This window comes from Aspergillus tubingensis (assembly GCF_013340325.1).
Source record: "Aspergillus tubingensis WU-2223L DNA, scaffold_13, whole genome shotgun sequence".
In the NCBI taxonomy this organism is placed as follows: domain Eukaryota; kingdom Fungi; phylum Ascomycota; class Eurotiomycetes; order Eurotiales; family Aspergillaceae; genus Aspergillus; species Aspergillus tubingensis.
The window spans coordinates 603134-626720 of record NW_023336287.1 but is presented as its reverse complement, the minus strand read 5'-3'; the positions used below and the strand labels follow the sequence as shown (position 1 = coordinate 626720).

The 23587-nt window shown below is 51.1% G+C and overlaps 8 protein-coding genes across 8 annotated transcripts; 5 read left to right on the top strand and 3 right to left on the bottom strand.

The window, feature by feature from the left end:
- Positions 1 to 116: 116 nt before the first annotated feature.
- Positions 117 to 1724, bottom strand: AtWU_10511 (terpene synthase family protein; the record flags this gene model as incomplete). Its single annotated transcript, XM_035505615.1, has 10 exons — positions 117 to 222; positions 277 to 494; positions 553 to 586; positions 634 to 723; positions 779 to 935; positions 991 to 1003; positions 1061 to 1218; positions 1273 to 1291; positions 1362 to 1488; positions 1549 to 1724. The coding sequence occupies 10 exons, from the start codon at positions 1722 to 1724 to the stop codon at positions 117 to 119; spliced, it is 1098 nt and encodes a 365-aa protein (XP_035361508.1).
- A 1241-nt stretch (positions 1725 to 2965) lies between these two features.
- AtWU_10510 (oxygenase MpaB family protein) lies at positions 2966 to 4510 on the top strand (the record flags this gene model as incomplete). The annotated part of the gene is made up of 3 exons (XM_035505614.1): positions 2966 to 3367; positions 3427 to 4155; positions 4208 to 4510. The coding sequence occupies 3 exons, from the start codon at positions 2966 to 2968 to the stop codon at positions 4508 to 4510; spliced, it is 1434 nt and encodes a 477-aa protein (XP_035361507.1).
- Positions 4511 to 8290: 3780 nt separating this feature from the next.
- AtWU_10509 (AP-1 complex subunit sigma) lies at positions 8291 to 9266 on the top strand (the record flags this gene model as incomplete). The annotated part of the gene is made up of 5 exons (XM_035505613.1): positions 8291 to 8301; positions 8361 to 8394; positions 8465 to 8582; positions 8684 to 8958; positions 9234 to 9266. The coding sequence occupies 5 exons, from the start codon at positions 8291 to 8293 to the stop codon at positions 9264 to 9266; spliced, it is 471 nt and encodes a 156-aa protein (XP_035361506.1).
- Positions 9267 to 10063: 797 nt separating this feature from the next.
- Positions 10064 to 11128, top strand: AtWU_10508 (RNA polymerase III-inhibiting protein MAF1; the record flags this gene model as incomplete). Its single annotated transcript, XM_035505612.1, has 2 exons — positions 10064 to 10069; positions 10148 to 11128. 2 exons carry the CDS (start codon positions 10064 to 10066, stop codon positions 11126 to 11128), a joined length of 987 nt encoding a protein of 328 aa, XP_035361505.1.
- A 635-nt stretch (positions 11129 to 11763) lies between these two features.
- AtWU_10507 (uncharacterized protein) lies at positions 11764 to 14193 on the top strand (the record flags this gene model as incomplete). Its single annotated transcript, XM_035505611.1, has 3 exons — positions 11764 to 11820; positions 11953 to 12789; positions 12868 to 14193. 3 exons carry the CDS (start codon positions 11764 to 11766, stop codon positions 14191 to 14193), a joined length of 2220 nt encoding a protein of 739 aa, XP_035361504.1.
- Positions 14194 to 14626: 433 nt separating this feature from the next.
- On the bottom strand, positions 14627 to 16049 carry AtWU_10506 (COPII-coated vesicle protein; the record flags this gene model as incomplete). Its single annotated transcript, XM_035505610.1, has 3 exons — positions 14627 to 15144; positions 15220 to 15810; positions 15959 to 16049. The coding sequence occupies 3 exons, from the start codon at positions 16047 to 16049 to the stop codon at positions 14627 to 14629; spliced, it is 1200 nt and encodes a 399-aa protein (XP_035361503.1).
- A 572-nt stretch (positions 16050 to 16621) lies between these two features.
- On the top strand, positions 16622 to 17151 carry AtWU_10505 (uncharacterized protein; the record flags this gene model as incomplete). The annotated part of the gene is made up of 2 exons (XM_035505609.1): positions 16622 to 16776; positions 16839 to 17151. 2 exons carry the CDS (start codon positions 16622 to 16624, stop codon positions 17149 to 17151), a joined length of 468 nt encoding a protein of 155 aa, XP_035361502.1.
- Positions 17152 to 17983: 832 nt separating this feature from the next.
- Positions 17984 to 22021, bottom strand: AtWU_10504 (putative protein kinase; the record flags this gene model as incomplete). Its single annotated transcript, XM_035505608.1, has 1 exon — positions 17984 to 22021. One exon carries the CDS (start codon positions 22019 to 22021, stop codon positions 17984 to 17986), a length of 4038 nt encoding a protein of 1345 aa, XP_035361501.1.
- Between the last annotated feature and the right edge of the window lie 1566 nt (positions 22022 to 23587).

Sequence of the window (23587 nt, the reverse complement as noted above, 5' to 3'; positions counted from 1 at the left end):
AATTACCCGCAACATACTAGACAAACGCCATTGGATCACCTGGGGAATAAGGAAATTGTCACCAGAAAACGCACAAACACCTTGAAAACACGATTTGATCAAAGAATAGCCGCTGTCTACGCCATGGACAGCTTAAAGTCAGCGTTATTGCTTCGCACCGTCACGATTCCGGTTTTCCGCACTTGGTCGTTTGCTTTCCCAAAGTATCGACCCGATCGAAAGCTATGGCATTATCGTGAGTATTCTGGGTAACAATGATCACTACTCAGCACCTACCTCCAGTGAAGATTGGCGCGAACGACATTCTGCACGCCTCGGATATATTCTTGAACGTCTGCGTCGATTCTCTCCCCCCAGGTTGGCAGTGCCGCCAAAGCAAGGTACCAGTCTCGGTAGCGCTCAATGAGCATTTCGCCCACATGATTAAATGCCACCTGCGCTGGCATGCCATTATGACGGCAGATGGCCACTAAGTTATGGCTTACACCTTCTTTCTGTATCCCTTTGTGAGTCGTGCGTGATAGAGCTTGTATTGGCAGGTAGAAAACTAACCTCTTCCTTGCAGTATGAAAGTATGTCATTTTGCCTGGGATATATTAGTTCGGTCAGATGTGGAGGTTTGGGGCAGCATACAGTAATACGAGGTCAGTACCGATCCTCTCTATTTCTTGGATGCTCTTGCATTCAAAAACATGATCTGGGATGTCTAGTTTGTGGGCATATCTGCAATATCCCTGGAGTTAGTGTTGATCGCAGGTCAGCAGAAGTGATAACATACTCTACTAAGGCGAAGAGGGGCGAAACGCCTGCAGACTGTCTGCGCAGAGAGAGCATCTCTTCAAGCGAGGGCAATTCACCCTTGGAGCATGAGCGTACTTGGGCCAAGCATCCGGTGCAGTAGTCATTCATGGCACGTGCAAACCTGCGACGAATTCCTTAGACAACGTTAGCAGATGTCCTAGAGTATGTGGGAAGTTCAGCGCTACATACCGATAGGTTGAGCCTACAATACCGTTAGACGTCAATGAGAACTCCCAGGACAGTATGATGATCAACGTACCTGAGTGATTCGATGCCATACTGAGTTGTGCACCTGTACTATGGGGTAGTCTGAGAGCACTGGTCTCTGCCCAGTTTCGTCGGCCATGCCTGCTCGCAAATCCTCAACAAGCACTTGGGCCCGTTCCGGATCATCCTTGAGGCTTCCATTATCGAAGACTAAAATCAAAGCTCAGCTATCATACACAGTCATTCCGAAAGGATGGTGCTTACGGTCATCGAAAGGGAACACCTGCTCGACAACATCGGTTAGATTTAGTCAGTGGACCTTCGTATGGTGTCGGTCATGGCAATGAACGCACCCAGTTTCCCCAATCGATAACTGTCCGCAACTCCTCGGGCTCAGCATCTGGAGCTGCTATGGAGCAGAAATAAGCGAAGTCCGTCTTTTGTAGTCGCCTCTGGCTTCTTTCATCGAAGTAACATTCTCTATAATGACAGTGGTCTAGTTAGAGAAAGGCCGTGCCGACTTTGGGGGGTCATATGCACCTTGAGATCCATGCTTCTGACAGCTCTTTCACACACTTATAGTGTCGATTTACTGTTGGTTCGCCTGACAAGAATAGCACGAACATTTCGGGGAGGCGGATGGAAAGAGAAGTATCTCGCCGGGGTGTCTTGACCGTGGGCGAAGATACACTCTGCTGGACTCTTGTGACGGCCATGTTCAACTGACACGAACTGTGATGATATAGACGCAATATGGAGGAAAGCAATGAATCGATCGCTGTTTATATGAAAGCGATGTGGATCTGGACAGCACGTCTACAGGTGCCAATGCATGGTACTTTATATACAGACGAATGCTACGACCTACTTTTGGAACCGTACGAATGGCCAGGATGATCCTACAACTGACCTCCTTGTTCAAGGCCCAGACTTCGGGCTTTGGTGACGACCTGGGCCCACAGGATCGTCCAGCCTCAGAATATCGTTTCCCGGTAATCGAATTTCAATGGCGCCAAACAAAAGGATTAAGGTTTCCAATTGATAACATGCAAAACCCGGAAGTTAGAAAAGAATAATGGCCTCTGTTATACATCAATTTAGGTCTGCAAAAGTCTAGCGCTACTCAGCCCGAGGAGCTAGTGCCTTGGGGTTCTCCGCCGCCGGAGCTGAAGGCTTCTCAAGAGCAATGGTCAGTCGTCCACCAAAGCGCGGTATGAGTTCGACGATCCCTGCCCGAATACGTCTAGAGCACCCATTTGGGGCCTCAGGATCTTGACTTTTGATCGGCCCGGAAGCCGGATCTCTCCCCGGTTTCCGGGATTTAGCACGGTCTCCCCATCTTATTCTTGGAAACCTCTCCCGGGAGATTGGCTAACCTGCATGCTAGGACGATTGGGCATCATGACAACGGGGCCCAAGAACATTGATTAGCGCCTCCAGGTCTGAGAGCTGGTACAGCTTGTTGCTTTTTCCCTTGCCCTTGATTTCTCGCCGGCCTGTCCATTGATTACCGGTCTGGCCATGGTGGGAACGAGCACATCTGATCGTGATCATATCATTGGGCTACTCTGCTGGGGCGCCGCAGTGGGTCCCACGAGGTGTCTCGCCTCGCAGCCACGGGACTGGGCTCGAACATCCGCCCGGAGCACGATGCATCGTTAGTAGCTTTCACTAGACATCATGTCCCAAAAGGATGGGTGAACGTGAGGGGTGGCCCAGAACCAATTGCTTTTGTCAGGTAACACTGGCGGAAGGCAGGCCCGGTACATGGAGTGGCCACTGTTGTCGCTCAGCTCCATGAGCTCTATAGTTTGTCGATTCCTGGCTTGGTATCCTGGATTGCGGTATAAAATGCGGGTGAAAGGCGCAATGGACCGACTATCAATATCTAGGCATTGGCTTATTAGACACCTAATTGCACTCAATATTTGCAAGCATTGCTCGTTGATTCTTCAATATGGTCTCCTCTCTACACCCAAAGGTTGGTGACAGAATCAGTAGCTGGGGCTACTCCTTCTCCTGGACAAAAGACCATCTCTCCAAGGAAGAGTTAGAGCCATTGCGCCAGCAGTATGATAGCTCTGCGGCTAACGCGCTGGAGAGGCTACAAGCAATTCGGGCTACCCTGATGGAAGAAAGCAAAACAAAGGGGACAAGCGCACCACCTAGTGATCTTTACGTCCTCTTACGGGACCACCGGGGGGATGACGATATCCTGGCCAAGTTCTGGACCGAAGTGAATACTGTGCCTGAGTGGGTGGATTGGGAGCAGCTACAACGCGGCCAGCAATTCTTCTATCGCTATGCCATTGCCAATATTGTGGGGTTCGCTTTGCAAGGGTTTGTGGCGGAAAACTCGGTATGTTCTTAATTGCACAACTATAGGCAAGAGACGAGGAAGCTAATGATGCTCATCAGGCGGCACCTGGGGTTGTCGAGGTCCTTGTCCGAACAGGAGGCTTCTCCACCCGTATGCTTTTGGGCAGATTGCTCGAGACCTTCCAGTGGCTGATCCAGGTCACCCATTGTATTGAATCAATTCGCCCCGGCGGCGAAGGGCACATCGCCAGCGTCCGGGTCAGATTGCTCCATGCCTCCGTCCGCCAGCGCATCGTTCAGCTCTGTCGAACCAGGCCGGACTACTTTGATCTGGCACGCTTTGGAGTACCGGTGAATACCCTGGACTCGGTCCACTCCATCAGCACCTTTTGTTGCAATCCTATGTGGCTTCAACTACCCAAGTTTGGCATCCAGCCTACTCCGGATGAGGTCAAGGACTATATTGCGCTCTTTCGGTACCTGGGCTTTCTCCTTGGAACGCCCACATCGTATTTTGAAACGGTGGAGCGGAGTAAATGCACTATGGAAAGCCTTCTGGCGCACGAGCTCCGCACCACTGATACGTCGCGAACGGTGGCGTTTAACTTTGTGGAATGCGTGACGAACTTGCCAGGGCCATTCAAGGTCTCCAAGGGATTCATCGAGGCGGGCAGTCGGTGGATCAATGGGGACGAGCTGTGTGATGAACTGGAACTTGGCAAACCAGGACTCCTGTTCTATCTGGCGTTTTGTGGGTATTGTGCACTAGTGGTAGCTATGGCGTGGGTCCAGCGGCTATTTCTCAGTTTGGATGAACTACTGATTGCTGTAAGGTGGAATCTTATCTTTATCAGTGTGCACGGTTACTGACTCTGCACAGGGGTTCCGAGGTCTGCTGTATGGTGGAGTGGTCCAGCGAAAGTCGCGCACTCGTTTCGAGTTCAGATATGTGCCCCGAATCGGGAAGCAGACAGGGAAAGAAGCATACAGGGGTGGTGATGCGGCTACGACAAAGGCTTCCTGGATTTCTCACCCGGTGTGGACGATTCCCATGAAATGCCTGGGAGTGGGCTTCTTTGAGATGGTGCTTCTCGTGATACTTGGTGTTTCTGGAGTGGTGATAGTGGGAGGTGCGCTCGGAGTCATGCAGGGGGTGCATAGGTATTACAAGGCGCATGCATAACATGCTGGACGGTGATGACGGGTTCATGCGAGATGATTTGACTATGACTATGTTGATTTTGACATTTATGAGAATAACAACAATAATAGAATTAACTACGCGTATGGTATATACCCCGGTTCATTCCTCTATTGAGTGTCCTACATGTAACGAAAGGGTTAGTATGTGTAGTAAAAGTGAAGCTGCCCTGTAATTCGCAGGGATTTAATCAAGGCAGGTGACCAGATTGGCCAAGTCAAAACTCCCAACAAAGAAACCCTTGACCGGCACACGACCGTGCCCTCAGCAGGGCAGGAGAAATACCTAGTTAGATACTTTAGGCCTGAAACTAGTACTTACTGACTACCTACTAAAGTTACTGAATGATTGATTGATTGATCGCTGGCCCAAAGCTAAGGATTGCGCTAAGAGAAAATCCGTGGGGTAAGATCCCTGCTACTTGCATTTGGCGGTAGATCCTTTCGATGATGTCTATCCTCTCACTAAAGGAAGAAAGAAAAAAGCAAATATAGCACTATACGCTGGTCCTTCAGCGCTTCCCGGTTTTCGTCAGACTGAAGCGAGAAAAAAGAAATTAGATGGGAGGAAGAAGGAAAAAAGCAAGCCTACAATTCCTCCGGTAAATCGCCATCTCTTCCGCTCCCGAGATTAAAATCAAAAAAGAAAAAGACGATGTATCAATTCCATCATCCTGGTTGTGCCCGATGGATACGTACTACGGACTGGTACTTTTCCACCATCCCCATCGTTTACGAAAGATAATACTACTACCCACTGGTCTATTTAGTACTTACTTTACTTGGTTTGGTTTCTTCCTCGAGGGAAATGAGGCGCGCTAAAGAAGGCCCGATCCACTCGGAAACTTAATCCCCCTCGTGCTGCTGTTGCTGCTGCTACTGCTACTGTTTTGCGTGGTTTTGTGTCTGTTTCTGTTTCTGTTTCTCATCCACCCAAATAAAAAGTACAATCTGAGGGCTAGTCGGAGATTCCTTCCGGAGTGATTATGATGATGTATACTTTCCAACAAGTACGACTGACTTCGCCTCAATTTCAGTCCTATTATTCAGTGAATGCATCTGTCACCGACTCCCGGAATAGGGTTGATATCATATAGTACTATACGATGTTGACAAAGTACTATACTCTCTACACCGGTACTCTTCATCATCTCCTCTGTCTCCACTTTGTTTATCGGTCTGTCTGTGGCAATTCCTTTCTTGGGAACCAGATTTGCTCCCAAAGTACGATGTACTTCGTTTCATCAGTTCTAGGCCGTATGGAAGTAAGTAGGTTCACTAAGTACCTACCTAACTTACATACTACAAAGTATCTACCTAACTATACTTATCGGAGGTGTTGCCTATCTTGGATAGTACATATGTAAATACTAAGCCTTGAATCCTATTTCTTCCTTTCATCCATCCATCCATTTGTGTAGTTAGCCTCGGGTGGAGGCTTATCCCTCGTTCAATTTTCCTTTTCTATCCCGGATATGATCGTTGCCGAGATGAACTACGATTTAGTTACGAACTAGTACTATTCCCGGAGACTCGGTGGTGGGTGGCCCTAATCTGCCGCCCGCACGATTGAGTTATGGTGGCTGTGTGTGGCGCATTGGTGATCCTCACTTTTTTTCTTTTTTCCTTAATGTCGTATGTCTTTTTGGTGGGAGGTGTAGGGGGTGGTGTGTGGGAAGGTTGGAGGTGTTTGTGATCCGTGCGGTGTGGATGTTAAGTCTAGCTGATGAGGAGGATGATGATGATAAGATGGGATGAACCTTGTTGCTTTGTTGAGCGGGGGGAGGGGGGTGTGATTGATCTCAAAGTTTAGAGAATGTGAGGCTTACTATCATACTAGTATACTAGTATACTGCTAAGTAAGGAATAGGTGAAGCATGGATGGTGTGGTGGCTACCGGGGTTCATTGTAGACGGATGCGGAAACAAAGGATCTAGTTTTATGGCGAAGAGTATAGGTGGGTGATGATTCATGCACGAGATAACCGATAACAGTATGATTCGGACAAAGGGGAAAGAAGTTCAGTGTTGACTTAATTCAGACATATTTCCACTTTTATCCTTTTATTATTTATTTATTTATTTTATTTTAATGTAGTTTAGTTGGTTCATATCCTGGATACTTACACTGCGGAAAACTCTCGGCACTGACTTACTTCCTTTAGTCATGTCTACTCTACAATATCATGTATGTATCTCCTTATGGCAAGTCGGTTACTTTGCAAGTACTTGGATATCCCCTGTCAAGTTTTCCCAAGTTCAAGTCACAATAGTTCTGGGGGGCTCAGAGCCAGAGAACGTGTCACTTTCATATTGATTGGGTTTTTCCATCTCGGGACCCATTTCTAGTCCATATTCCCCGTCCAGGATATCCCTGACAAAGAACATCATGTCGGAGGGATCATTGATTACTATCTTGGGACGCGTACAGATATGGTCCCATTCTTTTCCTTTTATTTTCCTTTTTCTTTTTCCCTCTCTGTTTCTCTTTCGGTATTTTGTTCCGTGTGTTGTGTATGTGTGTGTGTCTGAACTATGCGACTTGCAGATAGATACTACTAAGCAGTAGTAGTACTAGACTTTAGGGCGAGGATAGAAGTGGACACTCAACAACCACCACCACCAGACAAAGAGAAGTTTCGCTGTGATCATGATTGTGTGTGATCTGACTGACAGCTGCCAGTTGGCCTGAATGACTGATGGGTCGGGCCGAGTGGAGTCATTTTTTTCTTTCTTTGTTTCTTTCTTTCTTTTTATCTTTCTTGCTTGCTTGACTTGGTCGTTATTGTGTGACATGCCTGGTTTGGGAATGTTGCAGGATTGCTTTCTCCCTTCTTGGGGTGAGTACATGTTTCTTTGTTCGAATTGTGCAGGATTTTGGGCAGTGTGCTATACTAGAGTACTGTGGTTGTGGTTATGGGTTGGGATCAGTGGTAGATAGTAGATGCCAGTTAGGGTAGAAAGTGTATTGGTGGATTAAGGTGAGGCTGAAATATATGCTAGCATTGTTTGCTACGGAGTAGTAGATAGTGACTGTAGTACTACTATACTTTCCTTCAAGGAAACTGGGAACTGCCAGTTACTATCTAGTAATACTGGATGTGGTTACCACACTACTAGGGTTTGCTGAGATACTGAGAACATCTTGCCATGAGCATCCTTTAGTGTCTATCTACCTTCTAGTCAATCCTCTACAGTAAGTTACGCTGAGAACCATGGCCCTAAGGTGTCGTCCATATCGCTGACTACTGTTCCATAGGTGCTTGGGTACCTACCATTATCAAGAAAATGTCTCTCTCGATGAATAGCCCTTGGACTAGAATAGCTTTCTCAGTTTCGGCATTATTGCCTCGTCATGAGCATCAGCGACTCATTGTTTTGTTGCGAGGCTGAAGACTTGAATACACAAGAGCTTGCTGACGGTTTGTTTGGAGTCCCTCGTCGGATGTGGTGGTCGAAATGGTTGATGCACTTCAATTTCTTCAAAGCCCATTTTGGAATTAAAGACTCTTCTCCCATCTAATCAATTATCTGAATTGATCTCCCCCTCTCCATCATCATTTTGTATAGCACATACCGAGTAGAGAGACAAACAATAGGAAGAGGCAGTGAAGACGGCGGGGCAACAACACCAGGGCGGCCCGTGCAAAGAATTTCTCCAGAGCTCGGCCGGCTCTCCCTCTTCCTCCCACAACTTCCCTCGTGGCCTTTCTGCCTCTCTACCCCCCTTTTCCCCATCCCCACTATCAACTATCTTTCGCACAATGGCAATCCAGTGAGTCCCTCATCGGCTACTGAATTGGCCGGAAATGCGCTAACCTCTCATTTCCCCAGCTACTTGATTCTCCTGTCGAGGCAGGGCAAAGTGGTTCGTTTCGTGGCCCACCCAACTCTGTGACCTGGCTGGAAGCGGAGACTAACACAACAAAATTTCCCAGCGCCTTGCCAAATGGTTCACCACTCTCTCCCCCAAAGAGAAGGCCAAGATCATCAAGGATGTGACCCAGCTGGTTCTGTCGCGTCGCACCCGCATGTGCAATTTCCTCGAATACAAAGGTTCGTCCGAATCATTTCCACCCCTCACTTGGATACCTCCCCCGCAGCTCGCCCACTCGCCCGATCGGACTGGATCTGACTTGCTTCTTCGTCGTCGCCAGACACCAAGGTCGTCTACCGTCGCTATGCCTCCCTCTTCTTCATCGCCGGTTGTGCATCCACCGATAACGAATTGATCACCCTCGAGGTCGTGCATCGTTACGTCGAGCAGATGGACAAGTACTACGGCAATGTGTGCGAGCTGGATATCATCTTCAACTTCCAAAAGGCATACTTCATCCTCGATGAGCTGTTGCTGGCGGGAGAAATGCAGGAGAGCAGCAAGAAGAATGTCTTGAGGTGCATCAGCCAGCAGGACAGTCTGGAAGACATGGAGGTGAGTCGATAGCGTCTATTGTTTTACAACACCCAGCCCCCCTATTTGGAACATGAGCACGGAATACCTGTCTTCGGAGCGTTCAATTGCTACGTTTCTTTTTCCGGCCCGCCCCTTTTTATACCTGCGAGGTCCCGACATCATGATCAAATCTTGCGGCCACCTTGTCCCCTCCCCACAACATCGTTTCCTCCCGCCCTGCCCCCTCAACCAATTACTTCATCTCAGCGAGCCATACCATCATCTTCTGTCGACGTCAGCTAATGCCGCCTCAGGTTGAGGAAGACGTGGTCACGAAGATTATGTAGACGCCTCTCCGGCCCGCGAGCGTTTCTTTGTTGTTTATACTGTTTGGGATGTTCGTTTCTGTTTCTGGGGCAAGCTGGACTGCTATACATACTGGCGTTGGACGTACATAAGCGTTGTGTTCTACTGTCTCGCGACTTGTTGCCAAGAACTAATTAATACCACCATGACTACATTCAGGATTCCAAGGAAGTCGTCAATCATTTAGCCAAGGAAGGGCTCCTGTGAGGGGATTCACAGAATGGACGGATCATCCGGGAGAATAATGGATGATTCCGCACTTTGCCTCATTATCTGGGCTGGTTGGCCATCCTTGGTTCAGTGCGCAACCCGTGAGGTGGGTGCGTGATATCACTGGCCCGACCTGCGCCACGTGACTGGGGGCTCCCCCCTCGGGGCGCAGCGCGCATCCCCCATCCCCCCCAAGACCAGTCGTCGCTCTATCGCGCTGTCCATCTCCCATTCCTTCCCTGAGTCTTCTTCCATCTCCTTCCGTCTCATCTGCATCTGATATGGCGACTTGGCTCTCCATACTCACCTATTAACTCACCCATTCTTCGCTCCTGTGCTGCCACCGTAGCAACGGTTCCACTCGCCAGCTCATTCACTCTTATCGCCGGATTCGTGACGTCTCAGGAGACTACGGCCCCGGTTTATTTGAACCCAACTGCTGCGACAATTGCTCTGATCTGCTTGTCGCATCACCTTGTGTCTTGATCACCGACCACGGTGTTCTCCGCTTATCTATCCTCACACCTTATCGTAATCAGCGACTGCTACACCGCAACTCTGGCTGAAGATGAAGGTATGCAATCTAGCCCTATTGCGCCGCTGCAGCCTCCCCTAGAGTGGCCTGATACTTACCCGTGCCTTTTCCGTTTAGTTTCTTCCTTTGCCCGAGTTCGAAGACGTGACGAGTTCTCTCAATTTCGACACTGCCGACTGTCACATTGTTGGGGGATGCGATCTGTACACTACAAAGGCTGCTCGAGCCGATCGGAAATTGTACAAGAACATTGAACAGTCGCTTGAGTCTCAATATGAATCGGTTCTCCGTCTGTCAGCTTCGCTTTCACCTCCCAACGCATCGGACGCGGCCGCCTCGCTCAACCTGTCCCGGTCGAGTCCTTTCGGTCCCCTGAGCGACCACTCCAGTCGACGAACATTTGCTTATTTGATCGCGACATTAAATGCCAGTCATCCGGATTATGACTTCTCCCACGTGCTGCGCCCATCAGACTTTCATCGTGAACGGAATCTGAAGAGGGTTATGAACACGATCGATTCAACACTGTTCAATCTTCGGCCACGCGAGGCCATTGATCTGACACCTCCATCCCCCGTGACGATATCGGGTTCCTACAATGCGGGCGCGTCTTCTACGTGGGGGCCGAGAATGTGGAGGGTTATTGATGAGCATATGTCTCTTAAGGAGTGCTCCCTCTATTCGTTTTCGCCGGATGAGGATCCGTCGGATGCGGACGATGGAGCAATCTGGAGTCTTCATTACTTCTTCTTCAACCGACTACGGAAACGCGTCTGTTATCTGTATCTACGAGCGATCCCAATCCTCAGCCACACGCCCAGCGAGGGACTTGCCACGCCGACAACGAAGAGAACATACGACGACGGATACTTGACACCGGAACTTGGCTCGAGCAAGCGGGCTCGCTACTGGCTGGGTGAGGGTATTGAACTCGAGAGCGAAAGCGACGAGGAGCCCAGTGGGTCGAAACCCGCGCATCCAGTCGTGGACGAATACGACCACTACCTGCTCAGCGATGAGGAGTTTCGCTCCCGATCGGGCAGCAAGGGCACCGTTCGGGCCATGAGCGAGGAAATCGCCGACTCGATGGAGGTCTAATCCTCCCCTCCCTCCTGCCTTACCTGTTTATTCTTCACTTTCAACCAACCCGGGCCCTTCTTGTTGCCATTTACTTGGCCGTTTTGTTCAGTTGCTTGTTCTCGTTTGGTTTGACTGCTCGGCGTAATTGTGTTCTTGTCTGCTGCATTCAACCTGCATTTGCACCGGCTAGGGGCGTTATACTCGGCAACCGGAAGGAAGGGAAGGAAAGCCCCTAATTGTAATTGAACGGCTGTTGGTCTAATGATGATGATGACGACGAACGACGTGCTGCGTCACGGCAATCCGATGCGGCGCTCAAGGGCAGGTTCCACAACGGCGGGCGTTGTCATTCTTCTGTTTCCTTCCTGTATTTATTACAAATTGACATTTCACTCTCTTAATTTGATCCGCTACGAGTAGACAGAAGAAATAGCTATTTATAGATCAGACCAGCTATTCAGTAATCGAACAGTATTAGTAGTGAAGACCAGCGACTTGGTACTCCCCGATTGGTCCGTGCACCGCGGCGGCCAAAGCTGTCCTCCGATCCGACTATCACCAAGTAGACCATCTATCATCCATCAACAAGCAACCTCCAGAACACACTACCCATTCCACTTCCCCCGCACGCGCATTTCCGCAATTCTCACACAATGGCGGATGATGAAGAGCGCATCAAGGCTGAGAAGCTAGCTGCCGCGAAGAAAAGGGTACGCATATCCCTTATGAATGCACATTAGCTACCTACCTACCCCCGGCCCATGTACCTATCCTTTGCCTGTCTATAGAGACGGCACACTCAAGCGCAGCGCGACAAACATACTAACCGGACGGAATAATAGGTAGCCCAGCTCCAAAAACAGAAAAAGAAAGCAAACAAGAAAGCCGCCAGCGTCGATACCTCCAAAGATACCACCCCCGCTGCTGCTGCTGCCGAGTCCTCAGAACCAGCCAAGGAAGATGCGCCCGCGGCGTCATCTCCGGAGCCTGCGCCTGCACCGGCTACAGAAAAGGAGGGAGGGGAGGAAGGTGCTAGTGCTGCGCCGGAGGTAGAGGAGACACAGACAGAGAAGGCGACAGAGCCAGAACCGAAGACAGAAGCTCCAGCCGAAACCACCACATCGGAGGAGAAAGCAGAAAAGAGCGAAGACAATGAACAAGAACAACCCCAAGAGGAGAAGAAGGAAACCGAAGTCCCCGCAGCAGAAGAAGAAGAGACCGAGCCTATGCCCGACGCGCCCACGTCGCCTGGTCCTGAAACCCCCGCGCAACCCGCCGTGAAGCCCGAGTCATCCGGAAGAGCGTCAGCGCACGGTAGACAGCCCTCTCTATCTATTCAGTCGAAGATGCGGTCCTCGTCGTTCCGGAAGGGGTCCGTGTCGCAGGGGAGCAGTGGGTCTCCGTCGCCGGCGGCGAGTGCGATGCTGAAGTCGCCTTCGTTGCCGCCGTTAAGTGCGGATGGTGAGGCGGTGCAGGAGGTGTATCGAAAGCAGTCAACGCGGATTGAGGAGTTGGAGAAGGATAATAAGCGGTTGGAGAAGGAGTTGGAGGAGGGGAAGGGACGGTGGAAGAAGACGGAGGAGCAGTTGGAGGATCTCCGGGAGGCTAGTGTGGATGTTGCGGAGTTGAAGGTGAAGTTGCAGGATGCGGAGGCGAAGGTGGGGGAGATTGAGGAGTTGGTGAGTTAACCTTTGATCTCTACATGGTCCTGAAGGCTATTGGGGACTTTTAAGACTAACGGTCTACTGGGAATGTAGAAAGCAGAGATCGCATCCCTGCAGAGACAAAACTCACATCTACAAACCCGCACGCATCGGAGCACCGCCAGCGTCTCTGTGCCCGGCCCATCGGAGTCTCCCCCAGCGGACCTGGTGCAGCAATTAGAATCCAAGTCTGCGACGATCGAAGCGATGGAATTGGAAATCTCAAACCTGCGCGCACAGCTTGCCTCAAGCAGCGCACACGAGGCCCAAATAGCAGCCCTCGAAGAGAAGCTCTCCGGCAGCGAATCCGCGCTCGAGAAGGCCCAGCGCGAGCTAACCGACACCAAGAGCGCGCTGACCCGCGCCTCAGAAAAGGCCGTCAAAGAGGGCGTGGACAAGACCTCCACAGAGACACTAATCAAGAACCTCCAGCGCGAGCTCGAAGAGCTCAAACAAGAGAAGACCACAACAGACAGAAAAGCCGAGACCCTCGAAAAGAAGCTCGAAGCCATGGGCAACCTACACAAGGAATCCGAAGCCCGGCATCAAACCCGTCTGCGCGAGACCGAAAAGATCGAAAAAGAAGCCTCAGTCCTCCGCAAACGACTCGCAGACGTAGAGAACGAGAACCTCCGCCTCAAAGAAGAACAAGAATCCCTCCGTAAACGACACGCCACCGACCACGGCAGCGCCGGCGCCGACGACGACGCCCTCGATGAACTCGAAGACGAAGAACGCTCCCGTCTGCACCGCCGCATCCGCGACCTCGAAGGCGAAGTCTTCGACCTCCGCCGCGGCGTCTGGAAAGAACGTCGCGAGGAACTTGACCATGCCCATCACCTCCACTCCCCAGATACCTCCTTCCCCCATGCATCCTCACCATCTGCCACCGCCGCAGCAGCAGCAAACACCTTCGACGACGTCGACCTCATCGGCGGAACTCCCGACCACGCCCGTCGTCGCAGCATGGCCGCCAACAATCACAAGTCCCAACAGCAACAACACTCCTCCTTCTCCACAGTCCTATCCTCCGGACTCGCCGCCTTCACTGGCGGAAACACCTTCTACGGCGGAGCCAGTGGTAGCGGTAGCGGTAGTGGTAGTGCTACCCGCGGCCGCGCTTCCTCAAACCAGCAACACCATCAGCCCGCCACACGGGGCAGTCTGGAGCTCCTCTCCGAGGAGAACTTCGAAGATGAGTTCGACGAGGCGGAGTTTGCGCGCGCGCAGGCTGAAGAGGAGGCGCGGAAGAGGGTGGAATGGGTGCGCGAGATTAAGAGGAAGCTTAGGGATTGGCATGGTTGGCGGTTGGATTTGGTGGATAGTAGGGCTGGCGCTGAGGGGGCGGGGGTGGGCATGGGGGAGATTTTTCAGATTTAGAAATTTTACCTTTCCCCCTTTTGCTTTATCTTTCTTGCCCTTGAAGGTTAGGTTAGTTTTGTTTTGTTGCTTGAATGGGAATGATACCGTGGGTGGGGTCGGATGGACTTTTGCGTTGATGACAGCGGGTTAGTTTCTTTTCTTAGTTCTCTTAAAGTATACCGGGACGGGCGTGCATGTGAGTGTAATTGTGTGTCACGGTTATGGAGACATGTACTTCTGTCGACGTGCTAGTTTCCGGCATACAAGACAGATCTTAAACGAGAAGTACAATATGCAACGCAAAACACATATCTCTCATCTAACTATTCAGTTTCCCTCGTATCTTCACAAGAGATATACACAATCCGAGACAAGGACTTAGGCATAGACAAAAGATGATAATGCTAATAACAAAATTGATGATGATGATGATGGAGATGATGGAGATAATCTAATCCTCCGCATAATGCTTCCCCGTAAGCACACCCTCTGACTTCCCTCTGCCCCGTTTCCGGTTCACCAGTTCTCCAATCCACCCGGAGATCTGATACACCCAGCCGCCCGTGACCATAACACCCGAGACGGTGTTGACGAGTCGGATCAGCAGCGAGAGGAAGCTCGTCCGCTCTTCGCTGATCATCAAGAGGATCGGCTCGATGTTGTACTTGAAGAAGATGCCGGGGATGAAGTAGGGGTTCTCGGGCAGCTCCTGGGCTTGGGTGGTGGCAGCGTATTGATTGGTGAAGACGAGGTTCCTGTTCCTGTTGGTGGCGATGAGATCCGGGTGGTTGGTGTAGGTGTCGAGGGCGCTGGCGCCCTTGGAGTAGAGGGTGGGGACGACGGAGAGGAAGTATTGGTACTTGTAGTAGTGGGTTTCGGTGGTGGCGATGGTTTTATCGAGCGGGTTGAGGAGAGTAGGGTAGTGAGGGCCGAAGGAGAGTTCGGTGACCATGTGGGAGAAGTTGAAGACTGGTGATGGGCATGTTAGTTGACTGCGTTTCTTTCTTGAATGTGTGAGTAAGAGATGGAGGGGTGACAACGTACCTCCATGATCCAGATGTTCTCCAAAGTTCCTGTATCCATGTCCGCGAGCTGTGATATGGAAGTCACCCTGGACCTTGTTGCCCTCCAAGCTGCCGTAGATGCGACATGAGTCGACGGTATCGCCGCGCCTCAGCCTGGGTCCCTTGGCGAACTTCCGGCGCGGGTTCTTCCTCACTTCACCGAGAACGTGGTGAACGTGTGCGTCGGCTTCGCGCGCGGAAATCCGGTCTGAGTCTTCCTGGCTGAGGGTTTGGTATTCATGGACGCCGCCGGAGGTTTCGCGGTTGCGCTTGTCCATCCAGAGCTTCCAGCTGGTGCGCTCGCGTTGGAGCAGGTCGCCGGCGAGGATGCGGTCGCCAGAGGCATCTTGGATGTTGACGTCGAGGGTGTCGCAGGGCATGCGGACAACGAGGTCGAGGTTCAGTTGTAGGTCATGGCCGACGCCCTTTTCGACGCTGAAGTGGTGGTTCTCGGAGCCGCTGAGCCAGGTGCGGAATTCTGAGAAGGTGAAGACTGTGCAGATGACGAGGATGAGGACGGTCCATTGTCCTCCGCGGCGGGATGGGGCAGTGTATGAGGGTTTTGTTTTGGCTGAATGAACAATGCGATGTTAGTTCGGGGTCTAGCTGGTATGGACCGGTAGTATATCCATGCGCGGCTGTTTACTACAAGGCTTGGGCCATAGTAAACTGATGATTGTGGACATTGAAATGATCCATGGATACGGAGCTCAACGTACGAAAAGCATCAAATGTCTTTAGGCCGCCCTGCAGCCCAGACTTCTCCCCGAATGCATCCTCGTCGAGGCCGTGCGATGCGAAGCCATTCATCACGAATGCGTGTCGCGAAGTGTATAACAATTCAACCGATCAAGGCATGAATAGTGGGAGGGTAGAAGAGAATGAAAGGAAGGACAGAGTGTAAGTTCGATGAGGAGATAGGGAGCGACAATCAATGGAGCTCAAAGCTCTCGTATGGAGGCCGAGGAAAGCAAGAGGAAGAGAGGGGAGCGGCGGAGGGATTGGCGAAAGGAAGCCGAAAGGCCAAGTAGTCCGGATTCCCCTTCAGTTGTTGATTCTTTCTCCGCAATTCCCCTTCCCGCCCTTATCGATAAGCCTTGATCATCCGTGAACCATAACTACTAGCTAGTAGTTAACTAACTAGTTGGTTAACTAAACTACAACCTTCTACAGCTTCAATCGCCTAATAAAGTGTCAGTGTATGGTAGAGGACCGCTGTCATCGACTTAAGAAAGATTCTGTCTCACTGGATATCATCCCAGAATTCAAGGCAGGTGATCCATAACAGTTAGTCACCGCCAAAGAACTTCTCGCAAGGCTGTCGATCTTGTGAAACCTCCACCAGAAACGCAGTCTCATAGAACCATAACTGCATACCAAACATGCCAAACTTCCAAATCATCCACTTCATTCCCCCATCTCGCGAGGCAATCATCCTCAACAGCCCTGTGCGTAGCATCATCGCAGTACCTCACACCCAGAATGCCGGCACCAACCACTGGTGTCTCTATCTCGCAACATCTGACACAACCTCCGTGTGCATTGATTGCCAGCCAAGTCGTACAGCCCCGAACACAGTCCTCCACGGTGGCTCCAAAGGATCCATGGCTATTTCAGAGCTGCCCCATATCTATGTGCACCGGACGCTCAGGCCCAGTTCAAGCTCCATGTTCCTCCGAACCTGAAGGTCAAGGACGTCTATAATCTCCTCATGCAAAATGACCGCCACAAATACGAATTCGACTCTGCAGGTGTCGGATGCAGGTATTGGGTTACGGACCAGCTTGGTCTGCTTCAGCATCAGGGGTTACTTGTCGATCCGGAGGAAGTAACGGCTGCGAAGAATGGAATCGTACTCTTGTGGCCAGACCAGACACCTCTGCCGCTTGATCAGGGGGCTTATTATCAGTGAGGGCTTGGTTATAGCCTGGAGCCGAATTCATATCGAAGATTACTATCGGCACTCCAGTCAACACTCAAGCTTACAAGTAATCACCATTATATACCCATGATAGCATCGTTTCCCGCTGGTTGAAGCTGGGAATAGATGACAGCGGGATTGTAACCAATACTAGCTTGCTACAAAATACTAGTAGATAACATCATTACAGAAAACACAAATACACAGGCGATATGCACGGTATATATGCCTATATGGTCTAAGTCATAACATCACGATCCTCCACCACTGGCACCATTCGTGTCACTGCCATATCTATGATGAGGGGAGGCCAAAGAATAAGAGACAACTGTACAGATGCTATCCACGCATCACCATCACATTTACCCAGACCCGCCCATGAACACGGAACACCGGCCATCAGGACCCGATCAGGAAGTAAGAAAAAGAGATAGAGATAAGAAAAGGCATATAAGGGGGGAAAGAGTGACAAAGGAAACAAATGCAGGAAGGGGAGTAGACAGCTCCCAGGGTCATGACAGGATTGGAGAACAACATGCTCGGAAAAGGGCTCTAAAATCGAAATGCAAATCATACGGAAGGCATGCAGATGCTCAATTAAGGGTATACCACGAACCCCTTGGACGTCCACCACACGGGGCCCATAACGGTTCAAAATCAATCATGACAACGGGAGACAGAACCGCCGATGCTTCCACCCGTTTATGCAACCTTGAAAACAAAACAAGAAACAATTATTATTACAGATATGCAAGAAGTGAAAATGGGGAGGGATGCGAAGCCGTATGATACTGCCCACTTCATTTCGTCCTCTGTATGCAAGTTAATGACCGGCTCGTGGCGTTTCGTCGGGCTCTTCGGCACTTACCAGGCTGGTCGCAGCCGCCGCCGTCGCGAGGTCTGGCTTGCCACTAATACTCCGGGCTGCAACGCGAGGTAGCGCCGAGCCAGGAATACTGGTAGTGCTAATGCTAGTCCCTCGTTTGGCGGGCGTCGACGGTGGTAGTCCACTCACAGTCGAATGGCGTTTACCCGCAGGTAGCTTGACTGGAGAGGTTCCCGAAGCATCCCGGTTGCGGATCAGCGTGCCGGATTTGAGGCTGGTCACAGGAGGTTCCGGCAGAGGCCGGCCGGCAGAAGGGTGAGAAGACGTCGTTGCCCGCTTCGCAGGAGATTGCGTCGTCAGTGTATAGGTTCTTGCTCGGGACGGCATCTTCACCCCCGTAATGAATTCGTGCCTCAATGCGTCCTGTGGACTCATACGGCGGCTGGGATCCCATCGAAGACAACGGGAAATGAAGTCGAGGAATGCCTCATCGTCACATTTCAGGACCTGCTTGAGCTCCTTGGAGCTGGGACGACGTCGTCGACCCTTCGAAGAGACTGTAAGTCTCGGCTTGCCCAGCGAGTCAAAGAAGAGTTTCTTCCGAGTGCTTTTCTCAATCAAGTGCTTCTCTGGAGGTCCGAAGACCTCCATGATGCAAGCAAGCTGTTCCTGCTCGTTCTCTCCGGGGAAGATGGGGTATCCGGTAAAAAGCTCTGCCAGAATACAACCAACACTCCACATATCGATGGGCATACCGTACGACATGCCGAGAATGACTTCCGGAGAACGGTAGAATCGACTCTGAATATAAGTGTACACCTTCTCATTCTCAAAGCAGCTGGATCCAAAATCGATGACTCGGATCTCAGAGCTCATTGGATGCACGAGGAGGATGTTTTCTGGCTTGAGATCACAGTGAATTACCTTCTTGTTGTGTAGAAGCACCAGTGTACCCAGCATCTGCTTCGTAAAGCGACGAATCAGTTTAAGAGAGAATCCCTTGAAGTCGTGTGCCTTGATAAACTCGTAGAGATTCATTCCGAGCAGCTCAGTCGAGATGCAAAGATGGCCGCGAAAGTAGAAGCTTTGGGTGAAGTTCACAACGCTGTGTTTACGATGAGGATCCCATTCCTTCAGCTTCTGGAGAAGATTGACCTCAATCAACGCTTGCTGATGGAACCTCTTCTTATTGCGGATAATCTTCACGGCAACCAAGCCGCCTGTCTTGTGATCGATGCATCTCACCACTTGACCAAAACTACCCTTGCCCAGAACATCGATAACCTCGTATCGGTAGGCCAAATGGTCTCCAATAACAATATTATAGTCGCCACGGTCGTCATCGTAGCCAAAGTTCGCTTGCGCAGTCAGATCACCAACATGCTTTTTCGCATTCTGGGTCCCGCAAAAGTAGATATCCTTGAAGTCGATGATCTCTCCACGCTCGAAGATGTTCAGACTGGCGACCCGCAGAGCCTGTGCCGGACTGACACGCTCCTTGGGACTGGCTTTGCGGCGCAAGTCATCCAGATTCCTAGCCGCGGTCTCGAAATCTTTACGCTTGCTGCCAAGCCGTCGCATTTCTTCATCAGCCACGCGTATATCGGCGTCTACATTAGACTCCGTGGGAACTGACGTGGCCCCGACACTCGACTTGGCCGAGCTAATAATCTTGTGTACAGGCGATAAGATCGACGCCGCTGAGCGGTGCGCTACCACTTCACTATCGCCTGACTCATTGGAAGGACTTGGCTCCAGCGCGAGGCTCTGGTCGCTGCTGAAGCTAGGGTTCCTCATCGGCTGGTTGGTAGCGGTAGACATCGATGCTTGTCGCCGTGATTTGAGATAGGACGGCTTGAGCGATGGGCTAGAGGTACTCGTTGTTGACATATTACTCCAAGTTGCAGAGGCAGGGAGCTTCGGTGGGGGCATCTTTTCATGTTTTATAGGGTCGCCATTTGACTCGGGCCCCTGCTGGGGCTTGGAACTGCTGCGGTTCCGAGTGAAGGTGATCTTACTGCGGAGGGAGGAGCCCGACACGCTGTTGTTGTCGGGGTCAGAAGGAGTCGAAAGCTGACTGATGGTCTCGGCATTGGAAGAGAAGGCGGATGATCGTGTTTGGGGACGAGGCCCGGTGAGCTTGTGAGACTGAGTCACCTTGGGAGAGCAATCATCGGTAGCTTTAGTGCGCAAAGCTGTATAGTCGCTAGTGCTTTTCGGCAAGCTGTACGCAATGTATGGCGAAACGGTTCTTGTGCCGACAGAAATGTTGTCAAAAGCCGCCAGCGCACTAGAGCTGCTGGCCGTCCGAAGAGCCGCACTGCCTGATGATGTACTCAAGGCGAAATGCGACGTGCTACTTCTAGCCTGAGTAAGTGGCACTGCATCTTCATTGTCCTGAGGTGAGAAAAAGTTTGCCTTGGAGGCGGTTAACGGAGTACTGGGGGTTTTGGACAGAGTCTGTGCCGAAGGCGTGTAGGATTTGACGTCATCATCCCGGTCCTTTAACGCCTCGATCTTCGTCGTCATTGGGGTACCCAGAGGAAGCAAATTCAACGGCGGTAACTTTAAGGGCTGTAAACTCTTTTTCGCCAGCCCGGCGGATGGCTTGGCTTTCGCATCCGGTGTTTTCAAAGCTCGCTCATCATTGGCTCCATGTGTATCATCTTCGGTCGCACTTGCTGTTTGATTCGTGTCTGAGTCTTGTTCTACCTTAGGCTTGGGTTCGACGTCCAAGTATAGACTTGGCTTTCGGGGGGTAACATAATTTGGTGGGTCAAAATCGCCTTTAGGTGACTCGTACGCCTTTGGAATTGCAGGAACAGGCGGAACCTCCTCATCGGCCGCCGCATGTTCCATACGAGGCTTGGGGGTAGGCAAACGTGACGTGGATGAAGACTGAGATAGCCTGGTCTGCAATGAGCCCCCGGAGTTCCTTGCGGAGTTGTAGCTGGTGTTTGACGATAGAGATAAGCCAGAGCTATAAGATTTCCGATTTGGGTCAGGCGTAGTACGAGTAGACGAGGGTGTTACACTGCTCTTTCGAGGAATATGCGAAGGAGATTGCGCAGTGGACCTAGGACGAGTAGGCATGGGCTCTGTCTGAGTCGGAGGGGTAAACGGTGCTTGTGGCGCCGATGGCACCGTAGACATACGCTTAATTCGTCGCGCATCAGTGGGGCTTATGGTCCGAGCCCCTAAGCCAGTAGCATGTGGCGGCATGACCGAAACCCTTTTGGATGAGGATGATGGAGTTGCCATGGGAGCTGCCGCGTTCTTGACTGGAGTTCGAACAGCGTTTGTGGAACAAGAACGAGAATGCTCCGCAGGGCCAGATGCTGTCAGGTAGGTCTCTTGGGGTTCCCTCAATGGCGGTTGCAGCGACTTGGCTTTGATGCTCCGGGAAGTGCTGGAGAGTTTCGTGCCATCCTGTTGTCGGGCTGGTTCGAAATGCTGTGTCCTCAGACGTAAAAGGTTGCCTTGGTCCATCCGTGTTGTGTCTGCACTGGCCTTTCGTGCTGACAGGCTTTGCCGTCTGCCTGTCCCAGTTGCCGAGAGAGAGCCAGGGCCGATGGACTTTCGAGGAGCGCGCGAAGTAGTTGTGGTTGTGGCTGTAGGTTGGGCAAGGCTCTGGCGACGGCTTCGAGCAGCCGTGGCTGAAGCTGGAGCTCGAGCCGAACCTGGTTCGATAGAACCGTTGACCAGGCTTTTCCGCCGAACGGAATTGCTCCTTGACCTAGTAGTCGTGCCATTATCGTTACTACTATTCGGAAGCCTTGGCTCAAACCCAGCCCCGGCCTGTCCAGGAGTGGGAAAGTGACTGAGACTCGGCTCGGTTATGCTGTTTTGGAGATCGTCAAAATTGACGGGGGCGAGGAATTCTGTGCTGTCAGGAGGGGTTTGTTTGTTGTATTCGATTTTTGAGAAGTTACTTATGCTGGTAGATCGGAGGCTGATGCGGGAGTTGTTGCTCTGCGTCGAGTCGTTGGTGGAATCAATCGAAGAATGACCGGAATGAAAGAAGGAACCAGACATGTTGCTAAGACATCAAGATCAGCCCATCGTCACACATAGAGCTCTAGGAGTAAACTTGGCGCATAAACCAAGCAAGAAAACGAATTGTCTTGGAAAGGGGGCCAACAGTCCACCAGAAAGAGGAAAAGGAGGTCCAACTACCTTGTTCGTGAGGGATCCTGCGGTCGCGGGCCCTGTGGCACTTTCTGGTCTCGAATCGAGAGTCTCCTCTTGCTCATCACACCAGTTCGGGTTCCAGCAGCGACTTTAGGGGAATGGGAGGCAGTATCCGATAGGAACGGGGTCGAGGCGTGTTTTTGCAATCGTCTGCGCGTAGTACCATCTGCTTCATTGAAAGATAATGTTAACGTCTCGATATTTAACCACCCGCAAACAGCCTGGATTCCATTCCCAAGTCAAGACTTACCTGCCAAGCTTGTATCATCCATGTGAGATGGGCTAGATGGCCTTGATTGTACCCTGCGCGATTGCCCCTTTCCTGGAGTTTGCTGGAAAGCTAGATTTTCCGACATCCTCAACTCCGACCGAGAAACAGCATCCGACGAACAAACGGGCAGGCAAGAGGATGGTAGCTCAGATTGGCGAAGGAATCGAAATGAGATCCCAATCGCAATGGCGTTCAGAAGTAAACGACTGCTTAGTATCTAAACCAAGCAGAACCTTTATCGACACCGTCGCGCGACCCATCGATAGTTGCTACCGGTCCATTGCGGGGATCAAGAACAGCGATCTCTGTTCCGGGATGTCGACGAGAAACCTGGGCAGCAAGTTAGACCGTCGAAAATCTCCCAGAAAGCTTTGACAGATGAGCCCAAGCGCCCTTCCCAGTTAAAAAAATCAAAAGGAAGAACCAAGCGTGGGATTGCAGAGGAGAACTCTGGCCGAGGACAGGAGTTCTGGTAGACTTGGCGTTGGAGAGAAAGTTACGGGCGCATATACCTTAGCAACGGACGAAACCAGACAATAGGAACGGGGCGAGGGCAAATGTAGAAATACACCGAAGAGGTAAAATCGGCCGGTAGCAATCAGACAAAGAAATGAGTAACCCTCCCGGGGTCTGTTAGGAAGCGTAAGAGGATGAGGAAGTGGGAGAGGAAAATGGAGGAAGAAGACAAAGCGGTGGTAAACAACAATAATAATTCCTAGCCCAAAGCGCTGTTTAACGTATCGCGAAACCAGTTGTGCCCCCCTGCTCCTTTTTGCTTCTACAAAAATGGGGCCCGGTGGGTTTGCAAACCACTCAAACACCGCTGGTTTTGCTGCTTAATGTTCTGTCGATCTTGTAACGTACCGTGCGTATGAGACGTATCATCTTTACCAGTTTGATACAGGTGATACATACATAGTAGTTACTGAGTTTACTGCAATTACTGCAAGTTTCTTACCCACCCGCCATACTGTCCATACCAGGCACTGACATGGTGAGCCACCGATAAGCTCCCGCGGCTCTCTCTGCATGTGCTTCTCGGAGTTACCAACCAACCGAGCCACTGACTTTCTTCTCTCCTGAGTTGAACCGTCTATCATCAGACATGCACCTTCGCCTCATGCGACTCGCATCACCTT